Source organism: Melitaea cinxia, chromosome 9 (assembly GCF_905220565.1).
Source record: "Melitaea cinxia chromosome 9, ilMelCinx1.1, whole genome shotgun sequence".
NCBI classification, from domain to species: domain Eukaryota; kingdom Metazoa; phylum Arthropoda; class Insecta; order Lepidoptera; family Nymphalidae; genus Melitaea; species Melitaea cinxia.
The window spans coordinates 16838361-16861066 of NC_059402.1; the positions used below are offsets into that span (position 1 = coordinate 16838361).

At 39.5% G+C, this 22706-nt stretch overlaps 2 protein-coding genes across 2 annotated transcripts; both read right to left on the reverse strand.

Moving 5' to 3' along the window:
* Positions 1-405: 405 nt before the first annotated feature.
* Positions 406-13245, reverse strand: LOC123656193 (putative inorganic phosphate cotransporter). The gene is made up of 11 exons (XM_045591898.1): positions 13047-13245; positions 8602-8741; positions 7777-7956; positions 7368-7506; positions 6424-6641; positions 5748-5897; positions 4696-4828; positions 4119-4243; positions 2106-2228; positions 993-1137; positions 406-446 (listed from the first exon to the last, which is right to left on the reverse strand). The coding sequence occupies exons 1-11, from the start codon at positions 13243-13245 to the stop codon at positions 406-408; spliced, it is 1593 nt and encodes a 530-aa protein (XP_045447854.1).
* A 145-nt stretch (positions 13246-13390) lies between these two features.
* Positions 13391-15361, reverse strand: LOC123656194. Its single transcript, XM_045591899.1, has one exon. The coding sequence runs from the start codon at positions 15359-15361 to the stop codon at positions 13391-13393; it is 1971 nt and encodes a 656-aa protein (XP_045447855.1).
* Positions 15362-22706: the final 7345 nt, after the last annotated feature.

A 22706-nucleotide genomic window follows, 5' to 3' on the forward strand; every position in this document is an offset into this window, starting at 1 on the left:
ATTGACGCTGTTGCAGAGTAGTAGCAATTCTCTTCATCTTAATATTGACTTTTGTTCGATTACTAAAATCTGAGTAGGATATTATCTATTATATATAAATAAAAATTAATCGTCAAAATATATATATGTAGGCACTTAATCTTAAGGTGCGCGATGTCTCGTTTTACATAAACATAAATCTTTGTTAAGTTATTAAATAAAAGATAATGCAAGCTCTTTTAAAAAAACAAACGTATACGTAAAATAAATATATTTTATAAATCCATTTTTATTTCATTTTGGTAAAAAAAAACTACTTCATAATACTTAAACATAAGTTATCTTAACTAATGCATAATTTACACCGATGCGGTGCTTTGGCAGTAGCATATCATTATCATAGTACTCTTCTATTCGTTAAATTCCTCAAGAGGTTTTCTCAGGCTCTAAAGCAGGCTGCAACTCTTCTGTAAACAGAAATATGTATTTAAATTGTGTACATTAACAAATAATAATGTAACTTTGTGAGGAAATTTTTAAATAAAGCTCTTAAAAACACAGCGTTCAGTTTAACATTCTTTAACACTTTTTTGCTTGTTTTTGCTATCAAAGTTAACTCAAAGTATCAGAAAACAAAAAAGGAGTGTGCTTAGACCACACGACTGATGTAAAACTTCTTTCGTGATAAGCCTGCACAATAGGCCTGCACTGTGCCTTAGATATTATACAAAACGTAAATGGCTATGAGAGAAAAAGAGAAAGAAAATCTGTGCTCGCAACTCTTTTTCTTGTTCCATTCGCCTTGCTCGATCACACTTTTAGTAACGCTCTCATCACGCATTTACCAGCTTACTCCCCAATTAAAGCGTACGTAAAGACGTTTTACTTTAAAACTAAAAGTTTATAATAGAAAAACATTACAAAATACGTAATTTTATGTTTTTAGATAACGATATTATAATTTCAATAACTGTAAGTAAATTAGTATATTATCATTAAATGCTTTTTCCAACCTGGATCAGCCTTCTTCTTCTCCAGATAGTCCGGATCATCCCACTCCTGCCTCTCCGCAGTCGCGAACAACACGAACCCAGCATTGGCCAACATGGAAATTCCCGCTGTTATGAGGAACACGATACGCCAACGAGTTATATCTGTCTGTGCAATAAAATTAACTTAACACAAAATATTAGAAGTCCCGTAGATTGGGACCTTAAACTGCCGACGTGACAATATTTCCCGATTATGTTTATTGCAACTTTTCTTATTAAGTGTCATAAATTAAAGATTAAAACTATTAGTTAATAACATTTGATATGTAATTTTTTCATTTAAATTCAATTCTTATTGCTTTGATGTTGCAAGTTTATATCTGTTACTGCCTATTACTTATCAAAGTGTTTAATAATAATATATTCTTTATTGTACACCAAAATATAAACAAACAGTAGTAATTACAAAGAAGATGATACAAGAAAGAAAGAAAGAAAAGATGTACAAGAAAGATGTACAAAGGCGATCTTATCGCTGAAGAGCGATTTCTTCCAGATAACCTTTGGGCACAGGACATGATATAGTAGTGACGGATAGGAAGTGTACAATATTCTTAAGGATGAATAAAAATAGTGTATGATAGATTCATTAATTCATACAAATACACATATAAGTACAAATATCCATACATAAATAATCAAAATAGTATTAATATACGTGTATAAAAATGTAAAATATGTATTGATAATATAAAATATGCATGTTAAAATTCTGAATATTATTATATGTTAAGGGACATATTGTACTTCTTTAGACGTTGCTTAAAACGTTGTTGTGTTTAATAATGAGGTTTGCTATATATAATTTGTATGTGCTATAAATTTATTTATTATCGAGAATATCAAAAAATGTTCAAGTCTTATAAGTGAAGACCACTTTTCATCAACGGGTTTCGAAGAGATGAAATGTTTTTTCGAGGGTCAAGCAACGCAAATTACAAACGTTAGACAATACAGTATCTTTACAGCCTACACAATTATTTGTTAATAACAGTGATCAAGCTTGTGGTCGCGTCAGTTATTATGATCATCTTGTTGAACCTTATTATTTCATGAAAGTCTTAATATTCTTACTGGATCATTACGAAGAATAAAACTGGTAACAATCGGAGTAATGACGCTCCCAACGTTAGCGATGCAGTTATTAATAGACAACATCACGCCGCCGTAGTTTGGAGAGAGGTCTATGTAGCTCAACTGAAAAAAACAAAGATGGTTACAACTTTTCTAAATTATATACAAAAGTCAAAAACTCAATTAGAAAGAAGCAGTAGTTGAAGGTCATTTGCAAGCCGACCACTACTTGTTATACATCATCATTACAGCCTATACAGTCCACTGCTGGACATAGGCCTCCACAAGTTGACGCCAAAAATAACGTGAACTCATGTGTTTTGCCCATAGTCACCACGCTGGGCAGGCGGGTTGGTGACCGCAGTACTGGCTTTGTCGCACCGAAGACGCTGCTGCCCGTCTTCGGCCTTTGTATTTCAAAGCCAGCAGTTGGATGGTTATCCCGCCATCGGTCGGCTTCTTAACCCTTAATTACTCGCACAAAGAATATTACATTACTGCTCGCATGGGGTCACAGATGACCCCAAATAGTATGAGTAGTTTTTAATATATTTTGAAATATATAAGTAAATAAAACTATTTTATTATTAAAGTGCTTTGTTTATTTTATAATATCTATAGGTTATAACATGAATTACTAATTAATTATAAAAAAACAAGTTAAACTAAAATTATTATCAATAATCAACAATTTGTACTTAGGTATACTGAGATCATAGTAAATTTTCTTTTTTTTTAGGAACTCTCAAATCACTCTCGTTACACTGTTGACAGTATATGTTAGAATGATCATAGCACACAAATCTTGTACATTTCTTGCATTTTGTTAGTACTTTGCGATCGCATTTCCTCGGACAGCTGTTGCAACGTCCACGTTTTGCAGTGGTTGGCGGGACGCGATTTTACAACTCATGTACTTCCATCAGACGTTTTTTTACCTTCTTAGGAGTTGCTCTGACTTCAAGTCGTCGTTTTTGGTTATTATGAATAAGTTCAACAGACAATTGCCGCAAGAAATTACGCCTCATGTGAGTACGTGATTTTTCGGTATTTACTCGATGTGCAATGAGTGCATTTATGCCTGAAACATTTACCAGGTGGAAGGAAATGGCTAACGGCCATCGTTTGGTTCACCTCCCTACGTTGAATGTACCACACAAGTGATCATTGGTGTCCACTCCTCCATTAGTGCTATGTAAAATGTTATTATTTCAAGTTTCTGCTTATCAGTTGAGGCTGAGTCGATATAAGCTACATGATGCATGGAAGATAACAACACAACAGCTTTATTTGGTTTTTGAACATAAGAAACCTGACCCTCCAACTTCTTCTTCATCAGAACCCTTCATCCTCTACCAACCATTGCGCAATTCGCTGTTCTCTCCTATCCATGACTAACTCTGACAAAAAGACAAAACTCGTAGTAAAACGGAATTTTTTGATAATTTCATTGTATAAAGATGTAAAAAACATATTAATAACAAATATTTATTCACTGAACATACAATAACACAAATATAATTCATAATACACAAAAAAATACTTAAAATAAAAAACTTACCTCTTCCAAAAAAGTAACGTAATTACTCGCACGGGGTCACCGCTGAAGAGTGCAGCGACTCATCTTTCCACTCCTGTGTCTTGGTCGCTAGTAAAATACAAACTTAGACCCGCATTATGAAGCTAGCGAGGGCGCAGGGGAAATCGGGCCGAGCCAAGTGCTTCATTTTTTAATCCGAAAATGCTTTGACCCCATGCGAGTAATTAAGGGTTAAGTTCCAAGGTGGTTGTGGAACCTTGTTATCCCTTAGTCGCCTCTTACGACACCCACGGGAAGAGAGGGGGTGGCTAAATTCTTTAGTGCCGTAGCCACACTTGTTATACATAGCTTAGAAATTGTTTAATATATATGTGTGTGTGTGTGTGTGTGTAATGTTCTAATATAATGCTTCTCAGTCATGTTTATCATAGTCACGATCATAAACCCACGATTTAATTAATTGTAATACGTACTGTAAATCCAGCACCCCAAAACCCGCATGATGCAAGAGCCAGAGTTAAAGCAATGATTGCCATAACCTTATTTTCCGGTCCAATGAATGATAGCACTATTAGACCAAGTGACATTCCAACGAATCCTGAAAAGGAAATAAAGAAAAAATTAAGATTTATACGGAAAAAATCAAAAATGTTATTGCAATTTTAAGCGATATTAGTTTCAGACTTTAATTTGTATATATCATTAGTCCGCGTTGTATTTTTTACTTTGCCTAAAAAGGTTTATTAACTGACCAGCCCGTTGGCGCAGTTTGTAGTTACCCTGCTTTCTGTTCCGGGGCTGACGGTTCGATTCGTACCCCGGTCTGGGTGTAATATATATTTATTTATGTATTCATATATGTATTATTTATAAGTATGTTTATCGAAAAAAAATGTAGCTATACCAGTCGGCTGTTACCTATAACACAAGCATTAAGTTGCTTACTTTAGGAACAGAAGACCGTGTATGTATTGTGTAGATATTTATTTATTTATTTATTCTAATTTTTTTTTTAATTTTAATATGAAAGATATAAAAAAATTAACTCACCAATAGAGGTACATAATTTTCTACAGGCTATTAGGGACAAAAATCCTTTAGTGAATAATTTTTCAAAAAATTGTGTAGAAACAAAGTTCCCTATAGCCATGCCCATGTAAGGTAATGCTGATAATGTCGCGCTCTGTTGAAAATAATTACATTTTAAATTTTTATCATAAAAGTAAAACAAACACGTAGGTGCCACACACACACACACACACACACACACACAGACATACATACATACATATATATATCCATCTATGCAAATAAATCCAAGTATCATTGTGTTTAAAGTGGTAAAAGCAAATTTTTGACATGTAATTTGTAATGAAAAGGTAATTACTTTACACCTGATAAAAATACATTTTGATTTGATTTGATATCATAATTATTTCACTCTTGATAAGATTCCAGAAGTAGATATTTTAAAATAAAAGTTTTCAAACTATAACGGTCACTATAAACACTTGTGATTCTACGAGTACGTACCACAATTATTATTTTGAAACTTGCGACATTTCGGCGACGTTACATGCTTTTTACATAACTCGTTCTCTAGATCCAGTCGAGTTATGTAAAAAGAGGTATATGCGTTTCGGTAAATTGTTATATTAAATACTCCTAGAGTGAAGTGTGCAAGAACCTCAAAGAAAAAAAAAAGGAAGGTGCTAGTTCGTTACGGCCTATCACCAAAATAACATCTCGCAGGTCTCCAGACATCCACGACCATGGCAACTGTAATGTCGCCAAAATATCGTCAGTTTCAAAATAATAATTGCGGTAAATCGATTCTGTAGAATCCAAAAATATTTTAAAATATCATCATCATTTTTTTTACTATCAGGATGCCATAGCCTATGGGCGGATGCCCTTGACTTTCCCACGAGCTTTAACCACTTAATTCGCGGTAGAAATACAACACTACTTAAGAGATTATTTGGCTTGATCTTCTGTAGGTTTGAGGGACGAGTACACCCCAATCGGGCTATTCCAAATATCGAACAGGATCAATATACCTCGATGTCGTGTTATAATTGCGATTTTATTTATTTACTTACATTTTTTAATGAAATCTGTAAGCCTTTCTCCAAGTAGGTGGGCATGTCCACGAAGAAAAGAATATATCCCACGACGGAGCCTATATGAGCGACCGCAATAGCCCAAAATCCAGTTGTAGTCAAAATTCGTTTCCATGGTGTTTTTAATGCCTGCAAATAATTGTTAATAGATCATTTACCAAAGTAAACGAAGAAGTTAATCCATTCATTCATCCATTCTCGAAGAATTTCTGCTTCTATACTTTATAATTCACTTAAAATTCCACTGGACAAACAGTGTTTATGAGTAGTGGCTAATTTATTCACCTTGTTGATTGAATTGATTTGATGATTCCATAATAGATGTGTTTTTAAGCTTTCAGTGTCACTATGAATTTTTCATTTTACGTGACTTACTGCGATTAATATTTTGAATTCACATCCAGCCACACATCCATTTCAAAGCCAAAATATCAGAAGGTTCAAAATTAAATTATAACGCTTAGTCCATTGATTCAAAAGTATCCATAATACATAATTACATATATATTGTTTTGGATGATATCCTTCATTGTGGAAAAAGTTTCTTTTATGAGTTTTTTAACCGTTTCTTTTTTGAAGAGAAACTTCTTTAGGCATATGAGAGGACAAAGTGCAGTGTTATTTTCTTTTAAAGAGATTATAATTTTATTATTACCTTACCAGTAGCAACATTTAACCCTTTCTCTATATATTCTTTTTCTTCCTTAGTTATAAAACGATGTTCACCGGGAGAATTGGCTGAGAAGAAAGCCCAAACAGCGGCAGTCGCGAATAATATGCCAGATACAACATAGAAAATGAGCTTCCAGCCCATTTTCGTTTCTGCCAAAAAACCAGATAATGGCATAGAAATCATAGTGCCGAAGTGCATACCTGTAAATATCGAAATATCTTCATGATAAATCAAAAAGATTAATTTAGGTTCACCAAGATCTACTAAGGAAAGTGTGTGATTGTGCGATTTTTTCCCTTATTTCACTATTTCGGAAATGAAATCCTAGAATCCATAAAAATAGCAAACAGTGTGTGTATGTCAGCTCTCACAAGCGACTCGAATTTACTCTCGCTCTCTGTTATCTAAGTTCTCTTTTCTTATGAATACCTGGTATACAATATTTTCTAAATTTCAATAACTTTGTTAAGGTGATAAGTACAAGGAATTTGGAGTATCGAAAACTTGTAATAAGACATATATTAAAAGTTGTGCGCTTCCCAGGCACATGTTTATCTTTTCCGTAATAAAAATTACGTGATCTTTTTAGGGTTAAGTGAACGAAAAATAAGAAATCATCTATAACACAGGCACCAAAATAAAGGGGTGAAGGGACGAAACGGATTTCAAATTCGGATAATGGGGATCGAAACACAACTCCATGTGGAGTGGTCAAAAGTACAGAGCACTTTTTTGTGGGCCTTTGTTATTAGTGGTAACTCAAAAAGTACGCGTCAGATCACGCTCACATTTAAATAGAACCACGTGATAAAAAACAGTTTGCGAATAAAAAATCATTAAAATCGGACCATCCAGTAAAAACTTATAGAATAGACGAATTAATTTAAAATAAAATGAAATAAAAAAATTAGTAATATAATTGATACCTCCATACACTATGCCGCTGTATGATGTCATCTCATGTGCTGGCAGCCATTTGCCAAGAAGCGTGTGAGTGCTAGGAACCAGACATGCCTGTGTGAGACCTAATAATATTCGGCACGCACATACTATCTGCCATCCACCCTAGAGTCCAAATTGAAAACAAATTTAAATAATTTTGAAAATTTATTAAAAATAAAAAAAAAACGGTCTTTGTATAAAATTTATGGTAATATCATATAAACGCAATTGAATTATAACAAAAAAGCAACATAAAATAGGTATAAAGATAAATATATTTTGAATTTAAAATATTTTTATTTACAAATAAATATTTTTGTCTACTAGCAAGTTAACGAAACTCATTTTGTGTATTTATACAAGTAATTAATACGTATTTATAATAATACTTACAAATGCTACGAGGCTAGGGAGGATAGCGCAAATTACGCCGTTAGCTAATAATGCAGAAAGTATGACAGGCTTTCCGCCATATCTTTTGGCTAGCAGACCACCAGGGATCTGCATCAGGATATAACCCGCGAAAAATGAAGATAGTACAAGACTTTGAGTCTTTTTATCCCAATTATACACCTGGAACAAGAACACACGTGCAATTGTTACTTAGCTGTAATTCTTAAAGAAATTGTGTGCATGGTATGGCCACTAGTGTTCATTTTTTATTCAAAATCTTTTTGGTGATTATTGCAAATTTGTCTTCTTCTTCTTTAGGGATAATGGCTTTAAAAAGTGCCAAATGAGCACATGATTTCGCCAATGTCACGTAGAATTTTTTATCTATCTATCGAAATTTAAAATCAATATTCAATTTGACAAATTTGAGTTCAATAAAAACATAAACAAAATAAATGAGAGTTTAAAATGTACAAAGTTTTAACAGAATTAATTCATTTTGTAGCTAAGTTTTTTATTATTACAAAGGTGACATACAAGGGTACAATCTGCACAATCCGCATGATGGTAAGAGGATATCGTAGCTCATAGACGTTAACGACACCAGAAGCGTTGCCAGCGCGTTATCGACCCTATTAACCACGTCTCCAGGAGCTCTGGCTACCTTGCTCAAAGCAGAAACACAACATTGCTTTAGAACAGTTAGTTGTGCTCTTTCTGTAAGAGAAGAGATACTTCCCCAGTCGGGCTGCTCAAAGTTTTGCGTGAGAGATTTCTTGCTATGCGCTATTTTATTATTTGAACTTAATTTATATCGGAACTTACAGTAACATTTGGATCATTCCGTCTTGTCATGTCAGTCATAGCTAGAATAGCTACTCCCAAGCTGCTACGAGCGATAAACAACGCCAATAAATTTAATGTCATACATAGCGTCTGGATGTGGCGGACGCCGTAGCGATACTCTGCAAAAAAAAAATTAAAAACAAAATAATTCTTTTGATAGATCTTTTTGTCATTATTATCTCTTGGTTTAAAGATTTATCACTGCTAAAGTAATAACTTCAACTGTTAAAATAATTATTAAAATAATGTAACAAATCTTTAGGTAACATTTACATGTAGTTTAGATTTACATAGAGTTAAGATAATATGGAACAGTGAATTTATTATGTCACATTTAGATGTGATCCAAAATGTGGCGGTAACCTTGTGTTAAATAAAGTAAGTATATTTATATAAAAATTAGACAGAATAAGAGACGAAAAAGGGAATGAACAAAGTCTGCAATTTATTTGTACAGTTGATTGTAGTTCAATACAATTATAACAGATGGCGTTAATCGTAGTATCTGAAACCTGCTTTATCGGTATCATTTACATAACTCCTTAGGGATGTCAAATTTATTAAATAGTTTGAACGGACTATACATTAGACATCATATCATCAACATCTGTTATCATAAGTGATTATAGACAAAAACCGTACGCTTTCATTAAGGTTACGGACGTCTTTTGCACTGTAAATTTATTTGATAAAAAATATATAGAATTACTGGTCAATTAGTCAAGCCTCTTAATCACAAACTTTTTTACAACTATTTATTCCATAGCTCACAATTACATCGCTGAATCGTCAAAGGGAATTTGTTGTTATCAGTTACAATTCTGATAATTAAAGTTTGCTTGGCGGGAGAAATTTAATTATGATGATTGGTTACATCAAGGTTACATAGATTTCAATACATCGTTCTAAATACAGTTGATAAAATTAACCGAACCGGAAGACGTTGCCGTGTCCTAAGAATTATCAAACGTTAGGTTAGGATGTTTGTAATTTGTTTTCGGAAATTTCGCATTTTTCTGCTTATTGTTTATATTTTTCATTCCACAGCTCCTCTTCAAATATAACAGAAAACTTACAAAAGGCTACAATTTATTGGTGGAAACATTTTCGAGGTTAGCACGATTCATTTTTATTCATATACGTATCTATCCTGTCGTTTTTTTTTTTTTATGTCACTAGGTCGGCAAACAAGCGTACGGCTGATGGTAAGCGATTACCGTAGCTTATAGACACCCGCAGCACCAGAAGCATCGCAAGCGCGTTGCCGACCCAATCCCCAATCCCCCCAGGAGCTCTGTCGTAATAATATACTTTGTATTATTTTTGTATGTCTTCGATAGTGTTTTAATAATCACTGTTTTCAGCAACTTAGGTGTTATACAAATTTAAATATGTCATACTTATACACTTACAAATAAATAAAATGGAAGTGTCTATTTGTAATATTAAAATAATCGCTTTTTACCAAATGCACATGGATATACACGGGGTACATATACTAAAATAACATTTTTTTACAGTTTTTGTCTGTCTGTCTGTCTGTCCGTCTGTCCTTCTATTTGTTCTGGCTAATCTCTGAAAACCGATTCAAGCGGGACTTTTACTGGCAGTAGCTGATGTAATAAGAAGTAACTTAGGCTACTTTTATTTTAGAAATTTATTTATTTTGTATCTCTGCGAATTTAACAATAATTAATTTCAAATTCCACGTGGGTTAAGTCGTGGGTACAACTAGTTTATCATGATGATTTTCTTATGTTGTAACAGTGGATTATGAAGTTATATTAAAATAAATTTCAGAGATCAAATAAATTGAATTACGATTAAAAATCGAAATTATGCCCCAAGATTATTGCGTAGCAGCTACACTTTACGAATAACCAAGAAAAATTGATACCTTTAGTACACCAGTAAGCAAATAAAAAAGTCAGCCTGTACCGTCATAGGTTTTCTCTTTACGCTTATTTCTGTTAAGTCGTCGTTTCAGGTAAATATTCTACGTTATATGGAAAGGTCTAAGAAGTTATCATAGCTTTAAGATATTATAGACATCTAAAAAGTCTGTATGTGTATCATTTCGGTTCCGGCACTTCGTAAATAGTACCAACGTTAAGCCTAAAACAGAATTCTCGGTTAAATATAAACAAGCATGTAATTGTGGTGGTACTTATTTCTAAGATAAAAAAGTTCATCTCCTTCGTAATCGTACACTCTTGTCAGAGTCATCGTGGTTGCGCTGACGAGGTGACATGGTGGGGTGTTTGGTGGGTCGATAACATTTCCGAAGCTCTCCTGGCGATGTGCTTCAATTTTTATCAGTATGAGGCGTCACGAGTACATCGGACCATGGTTGACTCAGTATGACGACGTCTATCCATCGGGTTGGCGATCGACTGCGTTCTCTCTTGCCTTCCGCCTTGCCCTGAACCAGCAGTCTCTTCATCGAGTTCTCATTTCTAGAGATGTAACCAAAGAACTTCAGTATTCGTAGTCGTACAGTTGCTTGTCTTTAAAACGAAGTTCTCTGATGATGGATACTGTTACGTCCGACCTGGAGTATATTAAAAAACGAGTGGAAGCGTGATCTCAGGTACGAACGGGACGAACACTTGTCTGCAGTACGCAGAGCTAACACTTAATGTCTTAAATAAAAATCCTACCTTAGTTTCACTGAATACTGTTCGGTGAAGCCTCGCCAGGTATAACTTAATTAACATCAAACTATAATTGGCCAATCATTACGTCTAATGCTAATCAATTATACTTAACTGAAGTGGCGGGCTGAAGCAGGAACCAGCAATCAAAATGGCCGTTGTTCGGCGTAGTTCCCTCACGTTTTTCACAATAATTCAACAAGGAATACAAGGAATACACTTTGCTATTAACAATTAAATTACTTCAAACAACAAAGGATGGTTCGATCAACAAAAGGCGATAATTTTTCGCGAGAACGAACAAGTACAAACAAAAGCGTAACTTTTATACGGAGACCGGAAAAACGATGCAAATTTTTAAATTCAAAGGTGACGAATGACAGCTCATAGATAAAAACCATTTCGTAAACTATACTAACTGTCATAGATAATATAATAGTTTAGTGTTGCTACATTTGGTTCATAACATCTACCCGCCTCGGCCAGGACTACCTGGCCGCTAATCAATTGGCAGTCGTGACAAGGTTGATACCGCTCTCTTCAGAACAGAACCGTCCACCCGAACCTCAGCAAAACGGGGCACTCCATCTGCTCCAAAGACGAGGTTAAGAATGCGCCCTCTGCGCCAACACAGTGGCGGTGAGTTAGCGTCCTTAACCAGAACGAGGTCACCAACATGCGGTGGATCAGTCTTGTCAGTCCACTTAACGCGCTGCTGGAGAATATGCAAATATTCCAAATTCCAACGTTTCCAAAAGCTCTGAGTGAGTTGTTGGATCAATTCAAACCGCGAGAGACGATTGAGTTTCACATCAACATAGGGGTATTCCGGCAGGGCGTTCAGCGGCCGTCCAATCAAAAAATGGCCCGGTGTGAGGGCTTCCAAATCGTTAGGGTCTGAAGAGATCGGGCACAACGGGCGTGAATTCAACATGGCTTCAATTTTGCAAAACACAGTTGCGAGCTCCTCAAATGTTAATACGGACTCGCCAATTACTCGTCGCAAATGTGTTTTGGCAACCTTTACAACACTTTCAAAAATTCCTCCCCAGTGGGGGCATGACGCGGGACTGAACTTCCAAGTTATTCTGCGACTAGCTAGTCTAGGCGCAATCTCAGTCTCATTAGACGCCAAAAATTCATATATCTCTTTTAAATAGTTATTTGTGCCTTTGAAGTTGGTGCCGCAATCCGACCGAATCAAGGACGGTAGTCCTCGTCGTGACACGAATCTATCTAACGTCGCAACAAAGGCCTCTGTCGAGAGGGCTGAGACTAGTTCTAAGTGTACCGCCTTGGTGGACAGGCAAACAAAGACGCACAGGTAGGACTTGACCGTTTTACTGTTCCTGAGGGTCGAGGTCTTAACCGAAAAGGGACCTGCAAAGTCCGTCCCAACTCCAGCAAAGGGCCTTGTCTCTGTGACCCGATCCGACGGCAGGTCACCCATGATAGGCTGCATGGTAGAGGCCTTGAGTCTATAACAAGACATGCAGCGAAAGACCACACTACGGATCGTCCTTCGGGCCGATAAAATCCAAAATTCTCGTTGTAAAATGGCCAATAAGGCATTACAGCCGGCGTGGGAGTTCTTGATGTGACGATCAGTCACCAACAAACTCACTAAGTGGCCACTTTTGGGCAACAGGAGGGGATGACGAGCTCCATACGGGAGGTTTGCGTTCCTTAGACGCCCTCCGACTCGCAAAAGACCCGCACTGTCCAAAAAGGGGTTCAGTTTGCAAATGGCTCCAGACAGCTTACATTTGCCTTTTCTCAAAATATCAATCTCATTTTCAAAGTTCTCTTCTTGCACAGAACGAACCCAATGAAGAAGAGCATCCTGGAGCTCTTGTGGCGATAAGAACGCCTCCAAGCATTTGTTCTGTGGGTGTCTACAATTTCTGGTGAAGCGCTTGATCCAAGCGGTGACCCCCAGTAATTTGTCTAATGAGCTGTAGCGATTCATTAGGAAATCTGGGTCGAACGGATGGTCCCGCCGTTCAATCGCAAGGGTTCGCAACCCAGGCAATGTGACAGTATCCAAGGCCGGTGTTCGCGGCCAATTAGATTCTGACCTGGTCAACCACTCAGGTCCCCACCACAGGGAGTGCTCAACCAAAAAGAGGAGCCATACATCCCCGTGACGCACAATCAGCAGGGTTGGCTTCGCCAGGCACATGCCTCCAAATCAACGAGGTCTCCGATTTCTGAATCTGAGAGACTCGATTTGCTACAAACACCTCTAAGGTGTGGACTGACGCCTTCAGCCAACACAGAACAATTTGACTGTCAGTCCATGCATAGACCGTGGCAATGTTAACTGACGGGCATAACGTTGACATGACGTGATTCAAGAGGCGAGCAAGAAGGGCCGCCCCCGACAACTCTAACTTAGGAATTGTCAAGGTAGTTCGAAGAGGCGCGACCTTGCTCTTCGCCATGACCAATGACACCTTCACTTGACCATCCATGGTCACGGTGCGCAAATATACGGCTGCTGCGTACCCACGTTCCGAAGCGTCCGAGAACCCATGAAGGGACGCAGTATGCTTTCCTGGCGGAATCATAGCACGGGGTAACGATATTCTATTAATAGCAGGCAATGAGGAAGCAAATAAGAGCCAATCCTCCAAAACAGCTTCGCGGAGTGGCTCGTCCCATCCGAGACCTGCAGTCCAAAGTCTCTGCAGGAAGCATTTGGCCCAGAATATGACTGGGCATATCCAACCATTGGGATCAAACGTTCTCGCGACAGTCGACAGAACCAGCCGTTTCGTCCAAGTGCGAGGCGAATCCAAATCGACGTTGAACGTGAAGATGTCCTGGACTGGTCTGTACTGTATTCCAAGGACTGTCATCATGGTAGGATTGTCACGGTTCTCAAAGAGGTGAGGATCCTGCTGGTGGTCATCAGGTAGCCCATCCAAGAGCGCAGGTAAGTTGGAGATCCATTTACGCAATTCATATCCTGCGGAGGCTAGGATGCCAATCAATTCGTCACGCAAAAGGAGAGCCTCTCTCTCCGTGGACGCACCAGTGCATATGTCATCAACATATAGGTCCTCCTTCAAAATGGCGGCTGCGCGAGGAAACGACATACGCTCTCGATCTGCGAGCTCCCAAAGCGAACGTATGGCCAAAAAGGGGCTAGACCGCAGCCCGTATGTGTTCGTGTTGAGTTCGTAGACAAGTATGGGATCTTGCGGGTTTTCCCGCCACAATATCAGCTGGTATCGACGATCATCAGGGTGGATTACCGTTTGCCTGAACATCATCTTGATGTCAGCTACGAAAACGAATTGGTGACGCCGAAACCGCGTGATGACGTCACAAAGGTCCTTAAGCAATTTGGGACCAGAATGAAGACACTGGTTCAAGGACACTCCCGATGTGGTCTGCGCAGAACCATCAAATACTGTGCGCAGCTTGCCACTTGACGGCTTTATCACAGCATGATGCGGGAGGAAAAAATGCTCCGTCGAGCGCCAGTCAAGTTTTGACACAGACATGTGTCCCAAATCTTCATACTCCCGCATGAAGTCAATATACTTCTCTTTGAGTAGCGGGTCCCTGCTCATGCGGCGTTCCATTGCCAACAAACGCTTCTCTGCAGTAGGCCGCGAGTCGCCAAGGGGCGCTCGTACGGCAAGAAATGGCAATCTTGTCATGATCCGGCCAGAACGAAGATAACTAGTGTTGCTCTTGTAGAACCGTTCACACTCCTCGTGTTCCGGATCAGAGCGGGGTGCTTGTGGTGGCTCTTCCACTTCCCAAAATCTCTGCACGGCGTCAGAGAGGGCGGAGCCCACCATCAAAGCCGTTCCAGGTTCAGCAGGAGGGGGAGCCCTCAATACAGGCCCCATCAATGCGAACCCAAATATGGTCCGGAGGGCTACTAAGCCACCTGGCTGCAAAACACGATCCTTACCGAGTAATATTTTGCCCAGTACATCGGCGCCAAGCAACAAATCGACCGTGCCAGGTAGGTCGAATTTAGGGTCAGCCAAGTCCAAATCGGCGGTCAATTTTACCGCATCCGCAGACAACCGAACTTGCGGGTGACTGCCCAAGATGTTCTCCATCACAATGGCCGACGATCTCAGCGTCGGGCGTGGAGAATTTGAGGGCGAGAACTCAAACGAAACGTGGCCCTCAACCGTGGTTACAGGGGCGTTCCCGACACCTCTTATTACATCTGAATACCTTTTAATATTCAGGCCAGTCTGCCCCACCAACAAAGACGAGGCTATGCACCCTTGTGAGCCTGTGTCCAATATTGCTCGGACTACAACCGAGGCGCCCGTCCGTCCCCAGACCCGGACATAGGCCGTGGGCAAGAGGACGGTCTCAAAAGGGGGTGGTGCATAGCGGGGGCAGACGCCAACATCCTAATGTTGGCGTGGCGGCGATCTATCGCCGCTGTCCCGGGACGGCACGTCAAAACGAGGGAGTGGTTTAAACTCGCCCTCCTCTCGATGGCGACTGCCACGAGCCATAGTCGGCGGTTCGTAGCGCCGGGAGCGTCCGTACTGAGGGTTGCGCGGCTCCAAACGGGGACGCTCCGCCAGAGGGGGGGACGGCAATCGTACCGGACGTGCGTCACGGTAATCGTGGTAAATGACTGGAGGTGACCGTGATAGGTCACGAGGGTGCGGTGAGGGCGAACGGGGCACAAAGGTGCGGGATTGAACCCGAGGCCCCCTTCCATACCCGCCCGTGGGGCTGCGCGCCGAATTATGTCGGCGATCCACAGCAGCACAATCTGCGTGGCGGGGGGGAGGTGAGCCGGACTCCAAATTGCGGGACTGAGCCCGGTGTCCGCTCTCATACCCGCCCGAAGGCGACCCCGGGTGGTCGCGGCGGCCATTTGCGTTGGCGCACAGCACCTTTAAATGTTGCCCTCCACAAACAGGACACGGGTGCATGTCAGGGCAAGCGCGCTGAAAGTGGTCCCCCAGGCAGGAGAAACACCAGCCTCGGGCCTTAGCAATCCGCCTACGAGAGGCCACATGCAACGCTACAAAGTCCGGGCACTGCATCGTTCGGTGCCCCCGGGACTTACAGAACCGGCAGACCGGTCGCGCAGCTTGCGCGACTGCAAAGCGGGGGGACGCCCTTCCCTTTGGCGCCGTTTGAGCAGTGCGCCGTTTGTTGGTGGGTCCGGAGCTTGATAGTTCCACCGGCGCATTCATAACGTCGCCCATGCGACACTCATTCTCCAGGAACGCCAACAATTGCTCATAACTAGGGAGAGGAGATGCCTCATCCCTAGTGTGCGCCTGTTCAAAACGTGCTCTCAGGGACACCGGCAACCGCTTGAGCATAATACGCACCAACCAGTATGACGACTGGTCAACCGGCAGGCCCAAGCGGCTAAGAGCATTGGTAGCTGCAACGAGGGGGTTAAGCATCTTGGTCCTCAACTGGGCGGTATTACTCACGACAGGAATGTCCATTATCTGGTCGATATGAGCATCGGCCAGACAGCGCTGGTTTTGGTAGCGCTTGGTGAGTAATGACCGCGCGACCGCATAGCTCCCTTCACAAATCGGGAGGTGCTGCACCAATTCTCTTGCCTCTCCATCCAGCACTGAGAGCAGGTAGGCCAGCTTTTGGGACAGGCTCAAATCCTCCCTAGAGTCCACAAGGCTTTCGAACAGGCCGATGAAACCCATCCACGCGTCGAGTCGACCATCGAAATGGGGGAGATCCAGGTTAGGCAGTCGGGTCAAAAGGCCCACGGGAGTCTTCAAAGAGGCCCTTGTAGGCGGTACTCCGGCGCGCGAGGCTAAGATCTCCCGGGCGCGTTGGGAGATTTCATCGGCGAGGCCCAAAATTTGGACGTAGTCCTCGTGGACTTGCTCCCGTCGCTCCTTCGGAAGCGACTCCATTGGCACATCGTCAAGGTGCAGAAGGAGGCGCTGGTACAGAGTCTCGACCTGTTCAAGTCGAGCCGGGCATTTCTCGTACCTGTCTATTAAGGCCTCCGTGCGGTCTTCCCTATTCACCAAGGCGACCGCTGAACTGAACCATCTCAGTTGAGCTGTGATTCCTGAACAAGATTCACGGACCATGGTGACCGCGGTCGAAGTCATCTTCAAAGGCACAGATATAACAACAGTAACAACAAACAATAATCAAATTAATTCCAATGAAACAACTGCTATCACTGAATTGAAATCAAGTATCAAATCTTAAATAACTTCAGTAATAATACAAGAAAAAATTAAAACTAAGTTTTTTAATCTAATATTTCAACAAACTAGATTCAAAGCAATAACACAATTTACTCAACAAATTAATGAATTTACTGATAAATACCCATTTAAACAGCTATTTCTAATCTTATACTAACAAACAAGAGTATTTATAAGAAATTAACCTTCAATAAAGCATAAGACAACAGCTGTTATTAACTCAAATCCAAATATTAGACCTTAAGTATCTAAATATAATATTTTAATAAAGAAAGAATTAAACAAATTGTGACCTAACTTATTCATACAATATGATAAACTGAGCAACAATAAGTTAACCACGCTCTGCTACCAAAACTTGTTACGTCCGACCTGGAGTATATTAAAAAACGAGTGGAAGCGTGATCTCAGGTACGAACGGGACGAACACTTGTCTGCAGTACGCAGAGCTAACACTTAATGTCTTAAATAAAAATCCTACCTTAGTTTCACTGAATACTGTTCGGTGAAGCCTCGCCAGGTATAACTTAATTAACATCAAACTATAATTGGCCAATCATTACGTCTAATGCTAATCAATTATACTTAACTGAAGTGGCGGGCTGAAGCAGGAACCAGCAATCAAAATGGCCGTTGTTCGGCGTAGTTCCCTCACGTTTTTCACAATAATTCAACAAGGAATACAAGGAATACACTTTGCTATTAACAATTAAATTACTTCAAACAACAAAGGATGGTTCGATCAACAAAAGGCGATAATTTTTCGCGAGAACGAACAAGTACAAACAAAAGCGTAACTTTTATACGGAGACCGGAAAAACGATGCAAATTTTTAAATTCAAAGGTGACGAATGACAGCTCATAGATAAAAACCATTTCGTAAACTATACTAACTGTCATAGATAATATAATAGTTTAGTGTTGCTACATTTGGTTCATAACAGATACGTTGGTGTGAAACGCCGTCCACGGGATCTTTAGGGGGTGTCTCCAGCACCGCATCTCTAATGCGTCGATTTTACGGTGATCCTGCAGTCTCAAAGACCAAGTTTCGGCTCCTAATCCATAGATAAAAATGTTATGAACCCTTAAAATTGCGATAACGACAATTTGGCCTGGAACATTCCACTATTGGACATACGCCTCTTTTTTCATGTAGGAAAAGGATTAGAGATTAATTTATCATACTGTAGGTTAGGGCAAACCAAACCGGCTGTAGATAGTCCAAATTGATACTCACGGAAGTATCACCGCACCTAGCGTGCCGACTGCTCAGTCTTAACCGTCTGGACATCAGAATAGTTGTTGGCACGATTACCGGCCACATGGTACTTAATCACCACTTATTCATCATGAATGCAACAGACAGCCCTTTTTGCAGGGGCTGTCTAGCTGCTGAAGAAACAGCCGCCCACGTAATCCTGGAATGCGAGGGAGTGGCCGCACACCGGGCTACCATCCTTAAGGAAATAAGGACGCTCCGAGAAGCCTGTGAACGCCCCAGGAGGCTTCTGAGTTTCTGGAAGGAGCTGAGCTGGCTGAACTAGTCAGCCCTCTTTTCACGCATAATGGACCACCTTCGCGTCTAAATGCGGAAAACCGTGCCCAATACAATACAATACAATACAATACATACTGTAGGTTGGCGGATACTTTCCCTGCTATGAAGAACAATCGCTATCAGGTATTTCTAATAAAAATCGGGACCGACAGCTTAATTTCCGAGGCACGGTGGGGAGACTCACAGAGACCAACGTATAAACTGGAAGGAATTAATATATATATAAAAGCAAAGGTGGACTTATCTCTGAAAGAGATTTCTTCCAGTCAACCCATGATCATGAGTAAGTGTTTCATATAGCAAGGCAAACAGTGCAAGTATTTGTACAACTACAAAAGATGTCTTGAGCGGGAATAGAAACCACAAGCCGTCGGTGCTTTAGGCGCTTACATGCACCACCACACCAGAACTGTTCTTAAAATTAAATTAATAATTAATAATAATTAATAAACGCTTCAAACTCCACGACCCCTAGTAGGATTTTCTCCTGTGTTGGGGGTCCGGAAACACACACAATACACATGCACAATGCCCAGACTACGACAAACATCTATATGGCCGATACTAATGTCTGTCATGAGCGGGAATCGAACTCGCGACCGCCAGTGCAACAGCCAGTGCTATGACCGCTGCGCCAACGCGTCGTCAAAAATATATTAATCAATGTGTACTCACTTTTCTCTGAAATCACGTTGGGTTTTTCCATTTTGAACAAAGTTTAGCTTACTGCTGTTCTCTTATTTAGGACATTTATTTTCTCCTTACCATCACCAATGTCACAATTTGAATGAAAAATGGAAACTAGCGATTAGAATATGGATCTGTAATTTTGTTTGTAAGTAAATGATATAATAAATTTAAACACAGCAATAACATTCTTATTCGTTTTTAATATAAGGATCAATTTGGGATAGTTAACGTTTAATATCTTGACGTAATACCAGTAGTGTTTTAGACGTGTCACAATCATATCTCAGAGTAAACAGAAGAATAAACAAAAGTATTTGCTCGTGTATAAAATATAAACTTGACTTTTCTTAATATAATTTTATGTATTCTAGTGTTCTAGTTTACTGTCGTATGTTCGTTGTACTTAAAATTATTTGACAGATATTTCGCTCCTTACAAAATAAAAGTTAGATCACATCTTAATATTCCAAGAACAATTAATCCGCTTCTTATCGACAGCAAAATAATTTCTGTGCCCTCTATTACAAGTAATACGGAATTGTGTTTGCTTGCAAATGAAAAATAAACCGACTTCAATTACATCGACGAGTAATACAACGTAAAATAGTCAAGTAAATACGCGCTATCATAGATTACTCAAAAAGTAGTCATCAGGTCTCGATAAAAACTGAAATGGGACTATTAACAAGCATCAGTATTCGATCGAAATCGGTATCATCATTATCATTACAGCCTAAACAGTCCACTGCTGGACATAGGCCTCCACAAGTTTACGCCAAAAATAACGTGAACTCATGTGTTTTGCCCATAGTCACCACGCTGGGCAGGCGGGTTGGTGACCGCAGGGCTGGCTTTGTCGCACCGAAGACGCTGCTGCCCGTCTTCGGCCTGTGTATTTCAAAGCCAGCAGTTGGATGGCTATCCCGCCATCGGTCGGCTTCTTAAGTTCCAAGGTAGTTGTGGAACCTTGTTATCCCTTAGTCGCCTCTTACGACACCCACGGGAAGAGAGGGGGTGGCTAAATTCTTTAGTGCCGTAGCCACACAGCACGATCGATATATCTAGTTTTTACTATATACTACATATGCAAACTGCCTTTGCGCGCTTAAATTATTTGTTTCGTATTTTCTTTTTCTTATAATTCACAGTGATTGTAGTGTTTCCAATCAAAATTTTATCTATCTGTGTATCTATCTAGGTGCTATTAGGAGACTACGAGATTGAATAATAATTTTTGATATATATATATTGTAAATAAAACGTAAAAATATCAAAGAAATATTGTATCTTTTAATTACTCAGATATGATGTAAATATTTGAACTATGAGTAGGAAAAATTCTTCTTAAATAACTTGTTTCTCTCCAAAATATGATAATTACATTTATTTACTTTAAAATGTCAGATAATGTCTAAAAATATGCCCAGTTACGCAACCAACGTACGAGTCGATTGGTTTTATATAAAACGATGGCGCAATTTTTATATTTTCTTCTGTTATCTTCTGCCGTACTTTTACCTAAAATAATTTCTTGATTCTAATTCTCTGGACACGGTTACTTCAATCTGATAAGAAGCTTTAGTTTTATCTAAATCAATATCAATGTTACTGTGTGCTTTGGTTATAGCTCTCAAACCTATAAGATGCTATTGAAAAATAGCTCCTCATATGTAAATTGCATTTGCGCTTTTTTGGCGAACTTAGAAGCAAAAATGCTGGATTCGGTATGAGGTGCTTTTTGCGTAAGGTTTTTAGTGTTTTAAGGTCAAACGGTACCAGGGTATCACCAGACAAAAGAATTTGAACTCCATTCTTAAGATATAATTTTATTTGAGTCAGAGTACAAAGTTTGTGGGAAATTTAAGGAGTATTAATCAGAATGTCTAATAAGCTATTCCGTTTTAATTGGTAATATTTATTATAACACACACACAATCTGCTATTTTAACACATAATTATATTAAACATATATTGCTGAAAAATATGTTTGTTTTTTTTTTAATTGTTTTTGTATTTAAATAAATACAAAATACACGTAACATACACACCAAACAACATGTAATTTATTTATTTTATTTTTTGCTTCAACCTGTAATATCCCACTGCTGGGCATAGGCCTCTTTCCCCATGTAGGAGAAGGATCAGAGCTTAACCCACCACGCTGTTCCAATACGGGTTAGAGGATATATTCCCTACTATGAGTAACGATCGCTATCAGGTGTACACGATAACAACCGGGACCGACGGCTTAACGTGCTCTCCGAGACACGGTGAGGAGACCCACAAGGACTGCACAAACACCCAGACCACGGCAAACACCTGTATGGCCAATACAAATGTTTGTCATGTGCGGGGATCGAACCAGCAACCGCCAGCGCAACAGGTACAATCCATGGCTGTGACCGTTGCGCCAACGCGGCGGTATTTTATTTTACTACACGATAAAAAAAATTGTAGACGTTTGTCGTATGTCAAGTGATGTGGAAAGCAAAACTATTAAAGTCTATGTAGTAATGCCGTACATACACACATTAATATCGATATCATTTCAGAAAGAACAATTCATACTTGATTGCTAACGAATGCACAAAATATCCGAAATTAGATGTTAACAGAAATGGCATCTTTGTGAATGATTTCATTAGAAAATTTTTATTATTGTACAGAGATGCGGAGTTCGTTAATTTCAATGCGTAAATCCAGGAACAGTGGAATAAAATTGGTTGTATTTAGTAATGTGTACTAATTGATTATTATCATAAAAGTAGAACGAAAAAACATATAGAAAAAAGGTAATCTTTTGTTTTTTTTTAAACGAATTTAACGTAATTTATGTTGTATATCAAAATGTGTTTCGAATCTAATCTGACTGTGAACGTACCACTGTTGGGAAGAGACCTTTATTCATATACGAAAATGGGCTAAAACTTAATCAAACACCCTGCTTCACTGTAAAAATTCACCATGAGTCACGATTGC

What these genes read in the sequence shown, in the direction of transcription:
- LOC123656193 (XM_045591898.1), bottom strand. Translation starts at nt 13,245, where the DNA reads ATGAATCGCTACAGCTCATTAGACAAATTACTGGGGGTCACCGCTTGG. An exon ending in AAAATTATGTACCTCTATTG is followed by an intron (nt 4,244 to 4,695) that starts GTGAGTTAATTT and finishes TTTCCTTTTCAG; the next exon opens with GATTCGTTGGAATGTCACTT. An exon ending in TTTGGGGTGCTGGATTTACA is followed by an intron (nt 2,229 to 4,118) that starts GTACGTATTACA and finishes TGTTTTTTTCAG; the next exon opens with TTGAGCTACATAGACCTCTC.
- LOC123656194 (XM_045591899.1), bottom strand. Translation starts at nt 15,361, where the DNA reads ATGGAGAACATCTTGGGCAGTCACCCGCAAGTTCGGTTGTCTGCGGAT.